The sequence below is a fragment of the Aedes aegypti genome, chromosome 1 (genome assembly GCF_002204515.2).
Source record: "Aedes aegypti strain LVP_AGWG chromosome 1, AaegL5.0 Primary Assembly, whole genome shotgun sequence".
In the NCBI taxonomy this organism is placed as follows: domain Eukaryota; kingdom Metazoa; phylum Arthropoda; class Insecta; order Diptera; family Culicidae; genus Aedes; species Aedes aegypti.
Window position 1 is genome coordinate 57,497,045 of NC_035107.1, and position 21,107 is coordinate 57,518,151.

The following is a 21,107-nucleotide window of genomic DNA, read 5'->3' on the forward strand; positions in this document are numbered from 1 at the left end:
CAAAAACGCACCAACACAGAAGCGCACGTGCATCTCGCAACCAAGGTCAATGATTGGGAGGTAGAATTGTGAATTTGTCACGCAATTGTGGACCCCTCGATGCAGCGACGGTTAAGGTGAAGCTGAGTTTCGTTTTGAATCGTTAGCAATCGCATCGTACCGAAGGCCGGACACTCCCCTCCCAGCATAGAAAATTGCAATTATCCATTCATTCCGTACAGTGTGTTTCCTCTATCTAATACACGCAAAAAAATTGTGCGGTAAAAACTACCATTCTAGGGGGTAAAGGAGTTGAAGGCATTCTAGACAGCTTTTGGACTGATGGAACATTCAATCGCGTTAAATTTTTTGAATGTTGTCGAGAGGTTGCACTACGAAATCCAAAAGTTCGTCAGTACCCAGGATGCTATTCGGTTTGGATACTAGATGGCGCAAAAATTCATTGCGATGCAAATATCATTCGGTATTTGCGATCGATCGGCATTATTCCCATATTCCTTCCGGCGTACTGTCCCTTTTTTAATCCAATTGAGTTCGTTTTTGGTTTTGTCAAAAAACATTTGCAAAGAAGACACCAAGAAAACACTCCAATAATGGGTGATGTCTGCGATGCAATGAGCTTTTTCAAACAATATTCCTGCCAAAAACTTTTTGCTCATTGTGGTTACTTCCCTGGAGGACATTTTTATCCTGAGAAGGGACTGCAACAAAATCCAAGCGATTTAGGCTTAAGTGTAATTCCTGAGTGACTTTATCACAATATTTGCTGTTCTTTTTTCTTCAAAATAATGAATAAAATCGGATTTGAGATGAAAATATAATCGGTTATTTTATTTCATTCAAATAACATCGTTCTGTTCACTTTTGTTACATGCGATCAACATCTGGACAGTCAGTTACACTGTCAGCCAGGACTTTACTTACCTCTGTCTCCTCAAGGCAAATTGCAGATTGGACAGCAATAATAATTTCTTCAGCTGCTTTTCCTTTCGCAATCATTCCTTCCAATTTACGAGCAACATTCAAAAGAATGGAAACCGCCGAAGAAATGCCTTGAAAAACTTCCTCAACATCTTTCATCCATCCCCCATTTACAGCATGAGCCACTGATGCCCCCCGATGAACAGATTGTAGTCGGGCTGCTTCCGAGACGCCAGTCCACCTGAAATACTTCGCAAGTTCCAAAGGAGGCGACGGAGCATTTTTCATTTCCTCTTGTTTATGCGCCGCTGACGAATGAATTGTGTTGGCCCATAACAACCAGGAACTGTGATGGCCTTCCAGTTCAGGATGGTTGTTCTTCAACTCTTTTGCTAGAGCTGCATCATCCCGGGTCGAATGAGCTCCCGAACGATCTGGATTGTTGGGTGCAATTAACTGTTTGAGGACCATTTGGTGTTGAGGGTTGGTTTCAACATTTACCGAATATGCATGAATGAACATTTTGATTTGCTTGCCTCTCCATGAAGTGAGCAATCGAGGAGTGACTCCAGAAATAGTGTAGGCCTTCCTTTTCATTTGATCTTGCATCGTAACGAACTTCTCAATATCTTCTTGGTCCGGGACTTGCTTTTCAGCCCACTTTGGTCCATCATCATCAAAATTGATTTGTCTCGATACATGCGCTACAGACAACTTCCAAATGCATTTAATTACGTCCTCAACAGAATCTCCAAAAACATTCTTAGTTCTCACTTCTCTTGGGCGCATCTGACCTCGATAGAGCCGACGGAACATTGTTGCTTTGAAAAAGTACAAATAGTTCTCCGCAGCGCCATCGGATACTATCGAGCAATTAAAACATGAATGGTCGTCATCGTCGGAACCATCGACGGGGAGAAAATGGTTCACTTCACTCAAATCATCTGGAATCGGTAACGGGTCCTGAGAACACAAAGGCTGCTGAGAGGGTGTTTGTTGTTGAGGAAACCATTCATTATCGTGATGATCAGAATCCATGTCTCCCGGCTCTTCCAAATACTCCTCCTCGTACCTGCGTATGGGACGATGGAAATTTTCATCTCGATGATAAATCTCAAGTTCCACATTACTTACTCATCCTTAGGCCCCAAGCACAATGTGAACGGCAACGCGGCACAACGGCAAAACGGCTTGCCCATCTTGATCTACACTTTACTTATCAATCCAGTGTTGACTAAATCCTTTTCAACATTGACTTGACAAGTAGAGTGTTGCTCAAGATGGTCTTGCCGTTTTGCCGTTGTACCGCGCTGCCGCTCACATTGTGCTTGGGGCTTTATTGAACTCCATTTAGTATTTTTACGAATCAGTTAATACTCCGGCAGCTGAATTTTACACAAGTTTGGGTTGTTTATTTACAGTTTGAAATGAAAATCGGATAAAAAAAAGACAACAAAACACCGTCAATGGGCCGTATGAATAAAATGTAGTAAAGTTGAGTTTACTACATTCTCGGTAGTAAACGCTATATGTGGAACACGAGTGGAACATGTTTGTGTCATTTTCCTTTCTACACCTTTCGAACATACTACAAACAACGCATTGCTATGAATAAAGGTAGCATTTACTACAAAGCTACTGGTAGTTAGCTTCAGAGGTTGCTACACATGCTTTGAGATTGCGGAATTGAATGGAATAATTTACTTTTGAGTAAAAATCATGGGAAAACGATATGAGTTTTGATATTTCGGAAGGTATTTTGAGTTTTGCTTAGGAATTCTGAGGTTACGAAAACATTCGCCCCGCCAATGCTGAGATTCCGGTAAGATTACCGGCAGTAGCAATTTGTAATATCCGTGTGAATTCTGGCATTACGATAATTATGTTATTTTCTAGGAATTTTAGGATGTCGGTAGGAATTCAGATATTCATAATGTAATTTGGAATTTTACTTGTTAACTCTGACATCTCAGATTTCCTTTTGAATTCCGGAATTCCTGTAGGAACTTTGGGATTCCGATAGGGATGTCGGATTTTTTATGATAATTCTGGAAGTTTAAATACCATTCTAGGAATATTGCGGAAATATTAGGAATCTGGTAAAAACTCTAGAATTGGGGTGGGAATGGGATTCCGAATATTAATCTCTTGGAATTCTGTGGGTATCTTTGAGACGGTATTTCTGTAAGAATCTATGAGATTGCAGTGGGATTCCTGCGAATTATTGTGTGAATATTTGTAACTCTGAAAATCAATCTTCGTAATTATTGTAAAAACCTTTAAGTTTCCGTTGATCTCCAGTTCCGTTGGAATTTCAAAGCAAAGCTTTAATATAAACGATTTGAATGTCGGTAAATATTTTATAGATTACAATGGGATTTTTTGTGAAATCGACAAGAATTTTGATAATTTCAAAGGGAACCCTGGTGTTTTAGGAGAGATCCTCATTGAATTCTAACGACTAACAATGGAATCACTACAATTCTCATAAAAATCTCGACATTCTAAGTTCTAGACATTCCAAGGATACTATCAGAAACCCCACCAAAATAACGAGAATATCGCAGAAACACTTAGAACTTCCGGAATTCAACATGCTGTTAAGAAAACACACGGGGAGCATCAAAATTCTACCGCAATTTCACCAGAATCTCAGTACTGGTGCTAGAAAATATGTGGTTCCAAATTTGATAGCTGCAATCTCAAGATCTCTTCATAGATGTTAAGCTAGTATTTAAAAAATCATCAATCACTGGCGTTGGCGAAGGCCGAAAACCACCCAGAAAATTCTTTGATGTACCATCATCATAAAATCATAGACATAAAGAGAATACCAGACTAATCGCAAAATTACACTACAAATTTTGTCAAATAACAGCACCTTCATGATTTGTGCAAATTGTCGCGTAATCGATTAGATTCCATGCATTTTCTTCATATGCATGATTGTATTAATTTAAGGCGTCACTCTGAATAGATTGTTCTTTATGTGCAGAATCACTCTGCACTCTGAATGGAAATTTCTTAACGTGCAGCTTCAGTCACTGCTCATGTTCGAAAGTAGTAAGTACTACATGTTCGAAAAGTTTTTTATTCATACCAAAAGTGTAGTAAACTTTGTGGATTTTGTTTTTGAGTAGATGCTACATGTAGTAAAGTTCAAAGTTTTTTATTCATATCACCCAATAGCTGTTCAGAAAATAAACAGAAATATAGGATTATTTTGAAAAACAAAAACAAGCATTTCAGCTAAGTATTCCTAGTAGGAACGAAGTACTGACAAACAAAGCGTGATATTGACTTGATTGACATAAAAGATCTGGAGACAACATCCATTTTTTTTTTTATCTTTGTATAGTTAATTTTAGATATCATTTCCAGATCTTTTATGTATTATATCTATCAAGTTAATGTCACTTTAGCTATCCATATTATAATTTGCTATTGCTAAGCTTTTTTCGCCAGCTCGGGATGTTGTTCCGTACAAGAAAAGTGCAAATTTCTTTGATCGAATTGGTTAAATAAATTTCTACAGCGAGCTACATTTGAAATGACATTTCTACACAACGGAATAGTGCGATCTAAGAAAAATGATTTACTTGGCCATTTCTGAAAAAAAAAATCCCACGCGTCAAGATATTCGAACATTTTTTCATTCAGGCGCATAGTCCTCAGAACACTTCAAGTGATTTAAATATATTCATACAGAGGACTTTTTCTTTAATGCATAATAGGTTTATGAAAAATACAAATCAATAATAAAATTAATAATAATGTAATTTATAAAATAAAAGAATTTATATTAAAGTTAATGAATCATTCAAATTGAAGTTTTGGACAAACTAATGGCCGCCCGAATAAAAAATACAATACAAAAACAATATAACGTATTGCAACAGTACCATTCAATATATTGGAAATACAATACAGTATATGTAAAATGACAATACAATTACAGTACAATATATTGTTTTGAACAGTTCACTGTATGGTATATGAGATTTTTGCAATATAATGTATGGGTGGTTAAGTATCGTAACAATACAAATATAGATATTTTCTCATACAAACATTTTGAAAATACAATACGATATAATGTTCATGTATTGTCTTGATTAGCAATTCGTGTATTGTTGTACAATACAAAAACAATTCAACGAACTGTATCATGGTTGCATTCGTCGTTACATCTAATGTCAAGTGACTTCTAAAAAATTACTTATTTTAACTTTTTGAATATTTTTCACCCAACATTTCTTGCTTTCTGAACTTGTTTTGTTTATTTCTTTCAGCAAAGCTTCATAGAAAAAAGCAACAGTTGTTTTACGCGAAAATAGGAATTTGACCAAAATTGTAAGGTATAAAACCAATTAAAAACAATACCATGTTCTGTTACAATATATTATATTGTTTTTGAATTGTATATCCAAACAAGAATAATATTGCTTCGACATTCAATTACAATACGCTTTATTGTATCCAATACGTTTTATTGTACATTAATGGTTTATTCCATTCACTGAATGATACGTTTTTATCCGGGCGGTAAGGTGATCATAAGTACTGGGCAAAAGAATAGGACAAGAAACGGTCAAGGAATGATTCTGCTACCGAAATTACTTGAGCTGTACGCTGATGAGAAGTAGAGCTGATTTCATAACGTCGGTAACGTTTGCTGTGCAAATCAAATGGAACTGTCACTTTTCCGTACGGAAAAATGTGACGCTCAATTATTCCGCAAGTAAAAGTGACATTTCGCTCATACTGAATCAGCTGTCAAAATTACTTTGGTAAAAAGGAGAAATTTTACTTGAGCGCTTTACGTTTCAGGTGCATACTACGCATAAAACGGTATCATCGCAGTCGATCGATGAGGCTTTGTAAAAATCTGTAATGTGCACTATAGTGTGGTAGATTTGCGATTTCAAATTTCATAACGCCGAAGATGACCATTTTTGATACTCACCCACCCCCTCGTAACGCTTTTTGTATGAATATTTCTCGCATAACTTCTGATCTCGCCCTAAAAGCCATTGGAAACCATGTGTGTAGCTCGTTGTTTCTGAGCATTTGAATGGGGTTACACGTTTTTTAACAACGCTATGGGGAACAAAGGATCGTTCTCTACCTGTCAGTTGTGTTGGTTTGGAAGCTTATTCAATAATTTGCTCAGAAACAACGAGCTACACACGTGATTACCAATAGCTTTTAGGGCGTTATCCAAGGGGTGAATCACTCCTGATGCATCTGTTAAATCGAAATGCATTTAAATGCACACTCGATAGATTTGCAATTCAAGGCTTGCTCAAACTTTTTATTGTTGTCGTTGTTGAAGTGTCAAACTCATTTTTTCTATGAATTTAAGAAGAGCTACACTACTTCACCCAAATAATGGTCGATACGGATATATGGTGCCAAGAGGGACTGAAAACATTCTTCATCAAAATGCGTTAAATCTCCGTGGACATTAAGCTGATGACAAAGTGGACTCCAGCTTCGGGGAAGCATGAAATCGTCACATTGTGAAGATGGAACGTCAATGGACGGATCCTATCCGAAATGATCAGTGATTGTTTTGTTCTTCAAAGCTGCTAATTCATAGATATCAGATCAAAAATTTTGCTCTTTCATGTTCTGTTATAGGGAGGAGTTTACACCACACGCTGTGGTAAATGTTTTATGATCTGAAGATCTGTCCACTTGCTGTGATTCTTGAACAGTATTATGACATTATCCATAGCAAATATATGTTCCGAAGACAGACAACACGTTCAATAGGCACGTGAACATTTTTTATAAGAAAAACTAGAGTTCATTGTACTGCTCTTGATGGACAATGAAAGAAATAAAAAATAATAATTCAGACCAAAAATTTTCAAGGCTTTTGTTGTTTGTTCCACCGTCACTAATAATAAACAGTATGTGGGTTTCTCAGGAAGGTGGTTCCTACAGGGACGTGGGACGATCAAGCTATTATCCTGTAATGCATGAAGTACACAAAGCTTGTTAATCTGTACACCGGTTTTCAAAAAGCCCCTGAGTAATCGGACGCTTTTAGCTCCAAGGATCCATAAGTGGATTACCGCGGCATCGATAAAGCTTTTGATTGATATTTAATACATATTCGTTCTGAAGCAACAGCTTGAGTATCTGAAACGAATAAAATATTAGTGAATTGTTTATTTATTGGGAAGAGAAAAACTATGTTGAACCTTTCATAACAAATAATAACGCGTTGCTATAGCACGACGTGATAAAAAGGGCCAGTGCTAAGCTGATGTGAATGTCGAAAAAATGCATTTAATGCAATTTGATGTACATTCGATGTGCACTGAAGAAGTGATCCACCCCTTGGCGTTATCCCAGATTATGCGAGATTTCACGAATTATGTGTGAGCTGAGCTGAAACATTTCAGGACCCCTTTCAGCGTTATGAAATTTGTGAACAATAAGCCCCTTCTGATCAACCGTAGAACGGAAAGTTATCTCAAAAAATGGTTAAATACAACAGCGTGATACTGCTAGTGATTTATACGAAATTTCCGACAGCGAGTGGGCTGGTCGAAAACGCCCTTTCAAAAAGTCTGACCACGTTCTCGAACCAAGAAAATTCGTCGCATGCAACATTTTTCAAACCCATTTCCATCGTCGCGTAAACAAAACCAGCTAGGCACGCACACATTCAAGCGGGATGATGCATTTTTGTGCATTGTTTCTATCGTCACACGAGTCGAAACCGTGAAACCGTTGCGCGGTGGGGTAAAGTTGTGTGCGTAAATAACCGACGGTTTTTTTTTTTATTGCGAAAAGCAACACAACAAAATCGGGAGATTGCGTCGCGACGTCCCCTCAGATCAGAAGTTTTTCTCGTTCGAAGACGACACATCACTGTCACGATATTCTGCAACAGAAGAAAAAAGCTGTGTTTTGTTTGTTGTTTTCTCTATGCGGTGAAAAACAGTTTCCTCTGGGTTGTAATTGTGGAAAAGTGCAGTGCAAATCAGGGTGAAGAGTGAAAAATCCGGAGACAGGTTTTCTGGTAAACGTGAGGACAAAAGCGGAGACATTTTTGGTGGGGTGACATCTTGCATTTTTTTTTTTCGCTGCCCCATCATTCGTCGCGATAGTACGTGTTCTTCTGCCCCCGTTTGGAAGCTGGTAGTAACTTGGACGTGGCCGGTGTAGAGGCGGATGCAGCGGGAGATCCCATCAGCTGTCCGATCAGCAGAAGCCGACGGCCGTTTCTGGAAGAGCAGTCATCATGGAGTACTACGCAATTTACCTGCCGTACAAGGAACCGGAGCTGTGTAAGAATCCAATACCAGTCAGCAGGGCTAGGAGCGGGTGTCTTTTAATAGACGGTCTCTATTATAATACAAGTCCTAACAAAAGTTATTTTCTATTGATGGTCTCTGAAGTCTCTTTTTAACCAAAATGGTATCTTCTGCTTCTTCTTCTTTGTGGCATCACGTCCCAGCTGGGACAGAGCCTGCTACTCAGCTTAGTGTTCTTATGAGCACTTCCACATTTGTTAACTGAGAGCTTTCTTTGCTTATTGAGCATTTCTGCATTATGTATATCGTTTGGCAGGTACGAAGATACTCTGTGCCCTGAGAAGTACACACGACCCTCAGCTTGATCTTGTTAAATAGCTGCGTGTTTAGCGTTACGGCTATCTAGGCCCCAAAATGGTCTCTAAAGTCACTTTTTTGCCTCTTTCAGGGTGTCCATCCATCCGGGAAAAGCGGGAAAAACCCGGGAATCACAAGTGGCCGGGAAATTGTACAACACACCGGGAAAATCACTAGAATGTTTTTTCATGAGATGCACGACTGAGTTGCTTGAGAGACAGTTAACGGATTCTAGTATAACTTGAGCTTAAATAAACGTTAATTCCAAGGAGAGATCTTCGGCCTATTTTTTCACATTAGCTATCGTTTTCATATGAAATGCATTACAAATTTCTGGCTGAAGATATCGAGCACATTCAAAGAATTTCTTGAGAAACATCATTGAGATCATTGAAAAGTGTTTAGTACTTCCTGGGATTCCTGGCAAGGTTTTTGATAAGATGCTAATAATTTTTTATTAAGATTCATGGCACATTTTTGATTACGAGTCCTTAATGAAATTTAGGATTCTATGAAAGAGTTATGACGGATTTTTCTTGAAATTTTGAGCAAATTCCTTTAGAATGGTAAAAGTATAGCTTAAAGACTTTGGGAAATTTCTTGGGACGGTTTCTGATATTCTGAACAAATTAATTTATAATTGCTTTTTGACAGATACCTGGAGGAACTAATTCGGATTCTTGAAGAAGTCTTGTTTGGATTATTAACTTAACTAATCCGTGATCCGTGATCTATGATAAAGCCCTTTGGAGCTCCCTTATCAAATTTTGTATGGATTTCTGCTGATTTACAGCGTATTCTTCCTGAAACTCTGAACGTTTTGCTTATAAGATTCTCAATGAGTTAATGAGGAACTTTTTAATGGATGAATAAATGGCATGGTCCTCTAGGTATACTTGGAGAGATTTTTGTTTATTTCTTAACTAAACTCTTGACAAAATATTTGATGGTTTGCTATGAAGATGATTGCTCATGTTATGTAATTATTTTTTTGCAATCAAGCAATCAAATGTATTTAGCGAATTATCGTTTCTGCGAGAGTTGCAGTAGATCAAGAATTTCTTAAGGAACCAGCTATGAACCATGTCAGACGCATAATTTTAAAGGCGTTCTTAGTAGAAGATTTGTTGGTGACTAAAACATATTGTTTTGTGGAACAATGATTTGAATTTAGTTATTTAGTTTAGCTAGTATACAGAGCAGTGTTGATAGACTCACACTCAAAATCTCAATCAATACGCTCTCCCGTGAGAGCAAACTCATTAGAAATCTGCTTCGCAAATCTCACGCTTGAGATTTTGATGCAAAATCAACTCAATCAACTCAAACCGTAAAAAATGATTTCAGTCGCAAAACCCGGCAAAAACTCGTGAAACCCGAATGTTGTTGTTTACGGTAGAAAGGATTAACATAATTTTACCAGACTAACAAGAAATTATTGCCGTGTGTGAGTCAAATGTGGAAATACGAGACAATGAGTTAAAAAGGTGAGCCAACTCATACATGATTTTTTGACTGCTGAGTTGCATGATTGACAACTCACGCATGAAAAATCTCAAGCGTGAGTTGTGAGAAATTGAGTTTTTCACAACACTGATACAGAGCAGATTTTTATCTCCCAATTTCCTAGGAATTCTAGTGCATTTTCCAGTGGCAAACACTCTCGATTAAATGCAAAATTTTTCGAGAGTTAAATACATTTTTTTAACAATATAATTGAATTGATATATCTAAAAAAAACTGGTCTGAGGATAACTTCTGCTAATTTCAAGTGCGGACAATTGTCTACATAATATTGATTTTTTTTATATATACAATTTGGTGAACTGATACTTCTAAACTTTTCGCACTAACAACGACATTATTGTTCAACCATAAGGCCTGTTCATTTAAGAAAGTGGACACGTGTTTTTTACAGTAAACTGTTTATTTTCGAACAAATTCATGAGTTTACCTAAAATACATGGAAATCAACGTAATTTCGACCAAATTCACATAAATTTGAACATTTATTGAGCATTGCTGGAGAATGCTCTTACTTTTCTCATTATACCTCCCATAAGGTTCTGCACAACTTTTTTCGGAACTTTTCGTTGTGCTGCTGTTCGTTGTGACCACATTTTCTTGAAAAAATCGATGGAGCTTGCTTCTCTTCCATCCTTCTTAAGATGTCGTTTGATTATTGCCCAATATGTTTCAATGGGGCGTAGTTCTGAGCAATTTGATGGATTCGATCATTTTTCTACAAATTCGACTTGTTCCTTCTTGAGCATCTCCAAAGTAGCTGAAGCATAGTGAGCCGATGCTAAGTCTGGCAAAAACAATAGAGGCATGGTATGCTTTCCGTAGATGGGCAGAAGCAATTTTTTAATGCATTCAGTTCTGTAATTTTCACTGTTGATTGAACCCGTCGTGAAATATGTAGTATTTTCATACTGCAGGAGCAAATTGCTTGCCATAAAGAATCATTTTTCCCAAATTTTTCTGTTGGGATGTATCGTACGTCGTCAGGAATATCTGTTTTGGCCAAAGCGTTGAAAAAATTCAATTTGGACACTTCGCGATTTTAGCCAACGACAGTTTTTCTGTACACCATTTGTGCAGAAAAAAAATGCGAGTCGCCATGTCAATTCAACCCATCGCTTGGAATTTATAATTTTTTTATGTCAAATTTTGTCTGCTGTCAAAATAAACACTTGGGTACACACTGAAACAAAATTTTATTTGTTTTTATGGAATTTTCACACCTAAATGTTAATATTTAGGTGTCCACTTACTTAAATGAACAGTCCTTACCATTTAATACCATTCAATGGCATCACGACTGTAATGGTAGCTGACTAAGTCGCTTCAGAAATTTACAAAACCTTTGAGCGATGGAATGGATGGAAAAATTCTATTCTGAAGGCAATTTCCATTGTAAATTAGTTCATTTTGCTGCTCTAGTGATAAACACCAACAATGTTTTTCTTCCATAGCCAAATCATTTACTTGCAAGTCAATTTATCTTCAAAATCCTATTTAAAATTATCCGGTGCATCCAACCTACGTTTTGCATGGTAAATTTATTTATTCGAAACTTGAAAATTCAAGCATTTTTGCGATCATTTCTCCCGATTACATTTGTGTTGTTGCTTAATTCTCTCACGTCTTTCGCGTTCCATCTAATTTTTACCACTGATTAAACAACTCTTCCGGATCAAAAGGTTTTAATAAGCTTCTCGCTATGACTACTATAAGCAACACAGTCATTAAAAAGTAGCGGACAAATACTAAGTGAAACAGACTTCATACCTGTTTGTCTAAAACTCTTTCAAAGTTTAAAACCGTTAAACAATATTTTTAAAATAACTTCCATTTTTTTTGGCAAAAATTATACTGCCCACAACTGCATATCTGTAACATTCGACAAATGCAGGCATTGAGTAAATGGAATACCAAATTTGCATTTTATGGCAGTATGGGAGGAAATTAATATTTCTAAAAATTACAAAGAACTCAAAAGTGCTTATTTGTGGCTGAAATTGTGTACAGCTCATATCACACACTAAGTGAATAGTCAGAAAATAATTCTGATGAAAATTTAATTGCTACTACATTATGAGGCTCATGGATAATCTCAATGTTACTGTTATGCGGTTATAATTACCAATGTGGCAAAAAAAAACTTGGTATCTTTTTTTAAAGTTTTCTAGAACAATCTCACAGATTTCAGTAAGTTGATCGAAAGTATTTATCATTTGATGGCTCTCAAATTGTCAAAAATGTCGAATGTAACAAATATGCAGTTTTGCGCAGTATATATCAAATAATAAGTCAAATGATAACTAAAACATTTGCAACTTTTTCGTATAGAAATGTCAGCGATTTTCTTCAAAAATCGCTCTCAATAGTGGAGTGCTCGGAATATGAATCATGATCGGAATTTGAGTACGAAACTTAGTTTGACAAAACGAAAAAGTTGCAAATGTTATCATTTGACTTATTATTTGGCATACAAAAGCAAGCAGCTGTAGAATTTATTTAAATCTTCTATGAGTTAGTGATTAGATTCAAATAACCCTCTATTCTGTTTGGTTCAATATTTATGAAATTGCAATTGCATAGCTAATGTTTTCCAATATTTGAAACAATGAAATGCTGTTCTGACGTTAACAAAATGCATAGAATGATAATAAATCTTTGAGCGGTTTAGTGGAATTCGGTTTTTCATTTACTGCATAAAATGATCTTATAAAATTTATCGATAAAAAAAAGATTATGTATTTGAAGACCTGCTTCAAACTCCATAGTTTGAAAACTAATATTTTGAAATCCAGATAAAATACCAAACCTTTTTGTTGAAAATGTCCAACAACATCCGGTTTTGAACTTTTAGGCATCCGGGAAAAATCCGGGAATTGGAAAACTGATTTTGAATGGACACCCTGGGTATAGTACCAATGAGTTACATAGACTATCCAATGAACCAATGCACGAGCTCACGAATTTGACGTTTGAGCGGTGCCAAATTCACTCGTTGCCATGGTCACGTAAAAAACACGGCACCGCTCAAACGTCAAATAATGAACCCGTGCATTGGTCCATGTTGAAAGATTGGAACAAATGTCAAATAAAATAATTATTTTCCGGCAAAAATCGTTACAATTTTCTATTTCCACGGTTAATGCGTTATATATTTAGGTTTAGTTTGGTTAAGTAAATTAAAAACGTGTTTTTTTTCTATTATAAGCAGGTGAAATCAACTCATCTGTAAAAAATCTGAACTGCTACCGCAAATGACTTTTGTTTTATCCATTACTTTGTCTGCCGTATATCCTAGTCGTGACAGAAAGTCGGCTACTACATTATCCTTTCCTTGTTTATATCTGATATCAAATTCCAGTCCTTGCAGTTTTAATCTCAGTCTTGTCAGGGTTGTAGACGATTCCCTTAGGTGCCATATAGATACCAGTGGTCTATGATCGGTATATATAATGAACTTCTGGTTGTAGATGTAGTGTTTGAAGTATTCTACAGCCCATGTGATGGCCAATAGTTCCTTTTCAATAGTATGATATCTGACTTCTGCTCCCACTAGAGCTCGACTCGCGAAAGCTATAGGTCTATCTGTGGTTCTTTCATTTGATAAAACCGCACCTATGGCGTAGTCACTGGCGTCTGTTGTTAAAACGAACGTATCCTTGTAATTTGGTCGTACTAATATTGTGTCGGATGTCAAGAAGTTTTTCAACCTTATAAATGCTTGCTGGCATTCTTCTGTCCATATAAATTTTACGTTCTTTTTCAGTAGATTATTTAATGGTTTTCTTACTTCTGCTAAGTTTGGAATAAACTTTCCGTAGAAATTTACTGTACCTAAGAACGATCTTACTGCCTTTTGAGTCATCGGGACTGGCATGTCACGGATGGCAGTAATATTGTCTTCCATTGGGCGTATTCCTTCCTTGTCAACTATGTGTCCCAAATATTTGATCTCCTGTTTCAATATCTGACATTTGCTGGGCTCTACTTTTAAATTGTATTTCCGCAGTGCTTCTAAAACCTTACACAAGTTTTCATTGTGTTCTTCTATTGTTTTTCCGAAAACAATAATGTCATCCAAATAGACGATAGCTTTCACATCTTTGATACTGTATAGTACCGTATTCATCAATTTCTGGAATGTTGATGGACTGTTTCTCAGTCCCATTGGCATTCTTGTGAATTCAAAATGACCTCTAGGGGTGGAGAAGGCTGTTTTAGCTGCATCGTGTGGATGTATTCGTACTTGATAGAATCCAGATTTTAAATCTAAAGTTGAGAAGAAACAATTATCTTCAAGATCGTCCAAAATTTCGTTAATATTGTGTATCGGGTATACAAATGGTTTAGTTATAAGGTTCAGTGATCTGAAGTCTACAACTATACGGTACTTTTTCTTCCCTTCTGCATCTAGGTCCTTTTTAGGTATACATAAAACTGGAGCATTCCATGGACTCTTGCTGGGTTGGATTACCCCTTGCCTTTCCATTTCTGCTATTTCCTCATTAATTTGTTTCTTAGTTGATTCTGGGAATCTATACTGCCGTTTGTTTATTGGGACGGTTGTTGTTGTAATATGTTGTTAACAAAATGTCAATAAAATCTTAAATTTGTTTTACCAAATTAGGATGATAGTGTTGTCTAATAACACAGAACACCTTGATATAAGAAATGAATTTAATGTTTGGAATGATACTAATAAAGAAATTAAGAAAAAGAAGAAAAAAAAAACAAACTACATTAGGTCTCGAAAGTTTGTTTGTTAAACACTTAGTCGCTACCAGCCCTGGTTACATTATTATGCCGATTCCCGTTCGATTAGCGTTCTGCCATAGTAGGTATCAAAATCAACACTAACCCATATCGTTTTCGCTTTTTATTTTTAGCCGTCAAGAGCTTCTACAACGATAAGGAGGAGGCACTCAAGGTGCTGAAATCGCACAAGGAAGCCCGCCTGAAAGCGTTCCGCACCAGCGAGGAGGCGGTCTATTTCTATCTCAATGGGCCATCGGATCCGGTGCCGTCGACCGCGCCCAAATGTAAGTATACCAGTGCTCCATTCTTTGATTCTTCGGTTGGTGACGAATTAAAAATATCAATCCTTCTGCGATTGAAATGGTTTAGTTTCGCATTTTGTTGTGTTGGGGACTATTTCTGGAATAGTTAATGCTCCATGTTCTGGAATTTTGCTAGATGCATTATCGCAGAAGCGGCATCCTAATTGTGTAATTTAGTTGCTTCACGAAGTTACTCAGTCACCATGCTGAAGTTTTATTCGTTAGTTATGGAAAATGGTCGTAAGTGTATCTATTTTTTGTTACATATTTTGTATACCTTAACATTTGTTCTGCAATCAGGTCACAACATATATTTATAAGATTCCATATTTACTTACATGTTTGAAGTATTAGCCATAGTTCATTGTCAGTTCTATTAATCTTGTAAATGCCTTTAAAGCCTTATTTTATCATAAAAAGCTATTTGAGATGTAGTCCTGGACTGTCCAATCTCAGAGAAGATATCTTTTTGGCAATACTTATTTGTTTATTTCCAGGCTTAAGCGCCACTAGGCATTCATTATTTCTATGTTCTCCATTCTCTCCAGCACCGACCAGCACAACGTCCAAACTGAAGCTCGAAAAGACCCCGTTCAAGGCGCCGAAAAGCCAAGAACTGGTAGCCTTCCGCAAGAACATCGAAAAGAACGAACTGGACATGGTACGGAACATCGTTCAGCTGAACCCGCGCTATCTGGTCAGTTCGGGCGATACGCCCACCATCTTGAAGGAAGGTCCCCGCTACAACGCGCTGCATGTGGCCGCCATCGAGGGCAACACGGACATGTGCAGGCTGGTCTTGCAGACGATCGAAAATCCCAGCTTCATCGAGTTCCTGCACGGCCAGCGGAATCCCTCGACCGACGAGGTCAGTGCCATCCTGTTGGATCTGTATCTGAACATGCCGGACAAGTGCCGGAGCGAGACGCCGCTGCACTTTGCCGCCAAGTTTGGATCGGTGGGCGTGGTGGAAGTGCTGATCTCGTATCCCCAGTGCAAGATGACCAAAAACTGCGACGGACACCTGCCAAAAGATGTAAGTACAGGGAGTTGTGAAAAAATTTGGTCAATTTTGAAAGGCTGTAACTTTGTCAAATATTTCCCTATTTAAATCTTGAAGAAATGCTGAACAGATAAACTAAATTAAAGAGAAATATAACCGTAATCGTTTTACAAATTCTCTCCACAAAGTGGCCACTATAGTCAGCCATTAATAGTGAGTTACATGCGTGACATGAATATGAGACGTCACATGGCATGTTTTGGTGTTAAAGTTAAAACCCAAATGTACCCTAAGGAAAAGTTTTCCCGGGGCACCTGGTTGCGTCATGCATGGCTAAATCGACTTGGAATGGCTCAAAATTGGTTAGATACCGTCAAACGGGGTAACTTGCAACACATTGTAGTTTACAACTAAATTTCAGTATAAAACCCAAATTTCAAAAGAAAATTTGTTTTAAATCGGTGCTTCAATACGTGTGACTCACAATTCAAGAAACGGCCACGATTAAAGCTGTTATTATAAATATGTTCATACATTAAACATAATTTTTTTAAATGTCTTGAAAACTGATACTTGATGGAGGTTCAAAATCGTTACCTGAAAACAAGAGATAGATTTAATTTACAAAAGTAATAATCTACATGGTGTTTCTATAACTAATAAGTGATAATATTACAAATTTTATTTTACGAAATTGTAGCAGTAACTCATTAATAAAAATCATTTTTATATAAATGTACCTATGCGGGTGACTTACAACACTTTATTTCTAAGCAATTTAGAGAATTATAAAAGTTAAACACTTTTTGCTAAGTCTTCTTTGTTATTAAAAGAGTAATAATTCATCATTCAACTACAAATACTCATCAAAAATATTGTTCCCATACAAAAATAGCTAAATTATTTTCTTACAAAAAGGTGTTCAAAATGGTCTTGTACTGATTCGAGTGTTTTAAATACATGAATAACAATACTTAACAATTGTGACTAATAAAAAATATCAACATTTTGTTGGCAAAAACTAAATTAGAATTGAGTGTTGCAAGTCAGCTCGAAGGATATTTAAAAAATTTAAATATTATATTATTTAAAAATAATTCGATTCAATCTTCTGTCATTCCATTCTGTGGGCGGGCCGGCCATTCAAAGTTCTATGAGGAATTTAAATTTTTAGATGACGATTAGATCATGGTTTTGGTAGATTGAAGTTGAAAAGTGTTGCAAGTCACCCCGTTTGACGGTAGCTTAAAACGGCTTACAAATGCTTAAAATGCTTATAGGGGCAAGAGGAGCACCCCTAGTTTGTGTCGTTCCTACCGTTTTTTCAATAAATAATTTGGGGTTCTGACGAACATCATTAAATAGATATGACGACCATAAATTTCAGCTAAAAATCAACAGCACAACGTAAATATTGTCAAAAATACATAGTAGTCCAAACATTTACCTTTCCATTTAAGGCCGCACGGGACGTCATCATAATCACCCTATCCATTTCACGAAGCAAATCTCAAGAACCACTCCATATATCGATGCGAAAATGTATCACTATGATTCTATATATGTACTGCACAACCCGATAAATTTTCAGCTTCATCGGATCACTAAAACTCGAGATTTGCTTCCACAAAGTTTTGATGATTATTGTTAGAGTGAGACGAAAGATAGGGAAAATAACACGGTCTCCCGTGTCCCCTTAAGATTTGGTCATTTAAAAGTGATATTTTTGTTGCGTAAACAAAATAATTCATACGTTTTTGGCCGTATAGTTATAGAATAATCTTCTGTAGATAATCAGGAGCAACACTATTATAAAACTTAAAGAATATTTAAATTGTTTTGATTACATTAATAAGTTTTTACCCTTGGGGCAAGATGAGCACCATGTTCAAAATTAAGTAAAAGTGTGAATTTATAGAACCACATTTAGCTGTGGGCTTGAATTACGGTATCCCTTTTGTACAAAATTATTTTTCTAAAACATATATAAACAAACAACAAATTTAATCGTTTTTTAAGTAAAACCTTAGTAATTTATGATTTTTTTTTTAAGTTTTAAAAACTAAGCTAATTAAAGATAAATACCATCAGAAATTAAAGATAATATCTTCGGATATTAAAGGCATTGAAAAATAACCAAAATTTGAAAACAAAAAATGTTTTCGTGGCAACCTGGATTTGAACCAATGACCTTGCGATCGATAGGCCCGTGCGTACACCACGCGCCTATCGACGCGTTGATGTGAGGTGATGCTAAAATGGTACATAAAGCGTTCGTATTGCATTAATCGTTCCACCTTTCATAAGGCAAAATGTAAGAAATTCGATAAGGTACCGCGGGGCAAGTGGGTAAATGAGGTAATTGAAAATACACCCGATTCTGTTTTTGCACGGATTTTTTTTACACGGCTTTTTTTTGCACGGTTTCTCGAAATAACACGGATTTTTTTTGCACGGTTTTTTTTTTTACACGGTACGCATCCCCCGTGCAAAAAAAGAATCGGGTGTAATTGGTATATTTTACGGCACTCAAAATAATCCAAACGTCATTGCTACGTGGAAAATCACGTAGCCCAGTTCAAATTCATTTTATCCTGACTTTACCTGACTAAGGTAATGATTACCAGGGCATATATAATCATCAAAAAGATACTCGGTCATTTTCACTACGGTAGCCCATTACACTTACGTGAAATTCACGTACAGTCACCCCACAGTTATGGATCAGCTAAGGGTCATATTTTAGAATAAAATATGATTACAAGTCATGGTGACCTTGTACAACACAAATTTACCCGTCTGGCAATGACGAATATTATTGTTTTCGAGAATAGACATAAACAATCGCGGTTATTTACGAAAAAGTGTCGATTTCGAAAGAAATTTCAAACGTTGTCCATCCCACAGATGTGGATCAGTGGAACAGGAGGGTCCTTATTATGGATCAAATCGACTCATATTATGGATCAGAACACTATAAAAGCAATTTATCTGTGTAGCAAACGAATGGTGTGTTAGTGAAAGTATACGTTTCGGCGTTTCTTTCGGAATCGTCTTATCGTTGATTCATAACTGTGGTACGGGTTTCAATGCCCCACAGTTATGAATCAACGATTCTATGAATACGGATAAAATTTTATTTCATACCGACGAATAAAATATGCTAGAAGATGTTATGATTGATTGCAATGCTGTACAGATTTATGGTTCACGTAGATAAAATGTGTTCTGCGTAATTGCAACTATATTTGATGAGATATTCTCCGTTTAAGTCAACTTTGATCCATATCTGTGTGCTATCCATAACTGTGGGTTGACTGTAGACACTTAATTCATTCTGAGTTTTGACATTTGCACATTGCGTTCATTCTGTGTTCAGCTCAAATATAAATATGGTGGCCACTAGTTTTTTCAGGAGCATTTTTGATATTCCGCTTGATCGTTTTCGAGGTAAATATGGTTTAAATACTGGATAATACTATATTAATTAAGAGTTTATCTAATTGATTAGAAACACAGCAAGGCCGACACGCAACGTTTGGAACGAACCAGCTCCTGAATGGTTTGGCACCGGCCGGAGTCAAACGGATAACGTGCATTTACTGTAGTTTTTTACCCATTCTACAGACATGTTCGAATGCCGCTGGACTATACCGAGAATACAATTATACAGTGTTTCAAATCACCTACAAAATGCGTTGCTAATTTATGCTGGGTATCGACTGAATCTAATAAATATTTTAATTTCTCTAGTTTATTGCTTTTTTTTTTCTAGAAATTGAAAAAAAAAACCTCCGGAAGCTAACTCGAAACAGGTGGTTTCATTAAAAATAATAATAACTTATAGTGAAAAATTATGTGGGATTTATTGGGAACCTTCGTAATAACTACGTGAAAATCCACGTAGCTGTTACGTGAAACTTCAATCGAACGGATGACGTTCATTAGTTCATGCGTTCATTCGGTGCTACGTTACATCCACGTTAGTGCTACGTGAAAAGTGCGATGGAAAAAAACCACGTATGTTTCCACGTAGCACTGACGTGTGGATTATTTTGAGTGTGGATATGTGAATTAACGTCTTGAGCTCATGCGTAAACCTTCGAGGCCATTCAACCTGTCCACTATCACTCCGTAACAAGTTGACAGCGTGCAATCTTATTTTAATATGTTCAGTGGAAAAAAGTAGCGGAAAACAATTTTCTGTACCACTTCTTAGTTGTCCCCTCTGACAGTTTCAAACTGAAATGAAAAAAGTTTTAGAATAAATTCGACTTAGACCTAAAAAACAAAATTGAAACACCGTCAATTTTCTTAGAAAAACATAACGTGCTGATAATTCAAGAAACACTATACTCAAAGCGTCAAAAGCTATTAGAAATCATGGAACATCTCTAAAAGTGGTTGCCAAACATTACGATATTAATTTGTCTACTTCGGGCAGCCGATTAAAAGGAAGACGTTGACTGAAAAGTTGCATTATTAGAGAACGCACGGAAATCTCGTGGAATGTCTATGTAAAGCTAGTTCAAAACATAAAAATGGGGTATTGGTCTATCCACATAAAAAAGATTCTAAATACTTTATTGAAGGATTCCGTTCGTTTTTTCCGGAAGAGTTATCCGACGTCATATCCGACATTCTTAAAAACAAATAACGAGCGGTGGAAATTCTACAGAGCAGAAATGCAATCGCTGTTCCAAAATGCAAGAACTAACATTGGAAATGTTGCAGTTATAATGTTGTCGAATCATTTTAACAAACATAACTGAACAGAAGAAAATTCAAGTGAGAAGAATTAAATATTCTTTGTTTACATGTTAGGGGTAGTTGGGGCGGTTTGGCCAATGGGGTGGAATGAGCACCTCTTGAAAACTGCATAAATTCTTGAAATTTCATCTTAAACAACATGCAACCCCAAAGCTGATGAGGAAATGAAACAATAGTCATGTTATAAGTCAGTGTTCGAAA

General features: G+C 36.6%; 1 protein-coding gene across 1 annotated transcript in view; it reads left to right on the forward strand.

Moving 5' to 3' along the window:
• Positions 1-7,727: 7,727 nt before the first annotated feature.
• Positions 7,728-21,107, forward strand: part of LOC5576059 — a 40,390-nt gene continuing 27,010 nt past the window's right edge. The window contains exons 1-3 of the mRNA XM_021856854.1: positions 7,728-8,228; positions 14,963-15,115; positions 15,682-16,169. Coding sequence (XP_021712546.1) covers positions 8,183-8,228; positions 14,963-15,115; positions 15,682-16,169 — 687 coding nt within the window. The 5' untranslated portion in view covers positions 7,728-8,182. The remainder of the gene's footprint in view (positions 8,229-14,962; positions 15,116-15,681; positions 16,170-21,107) is intronic.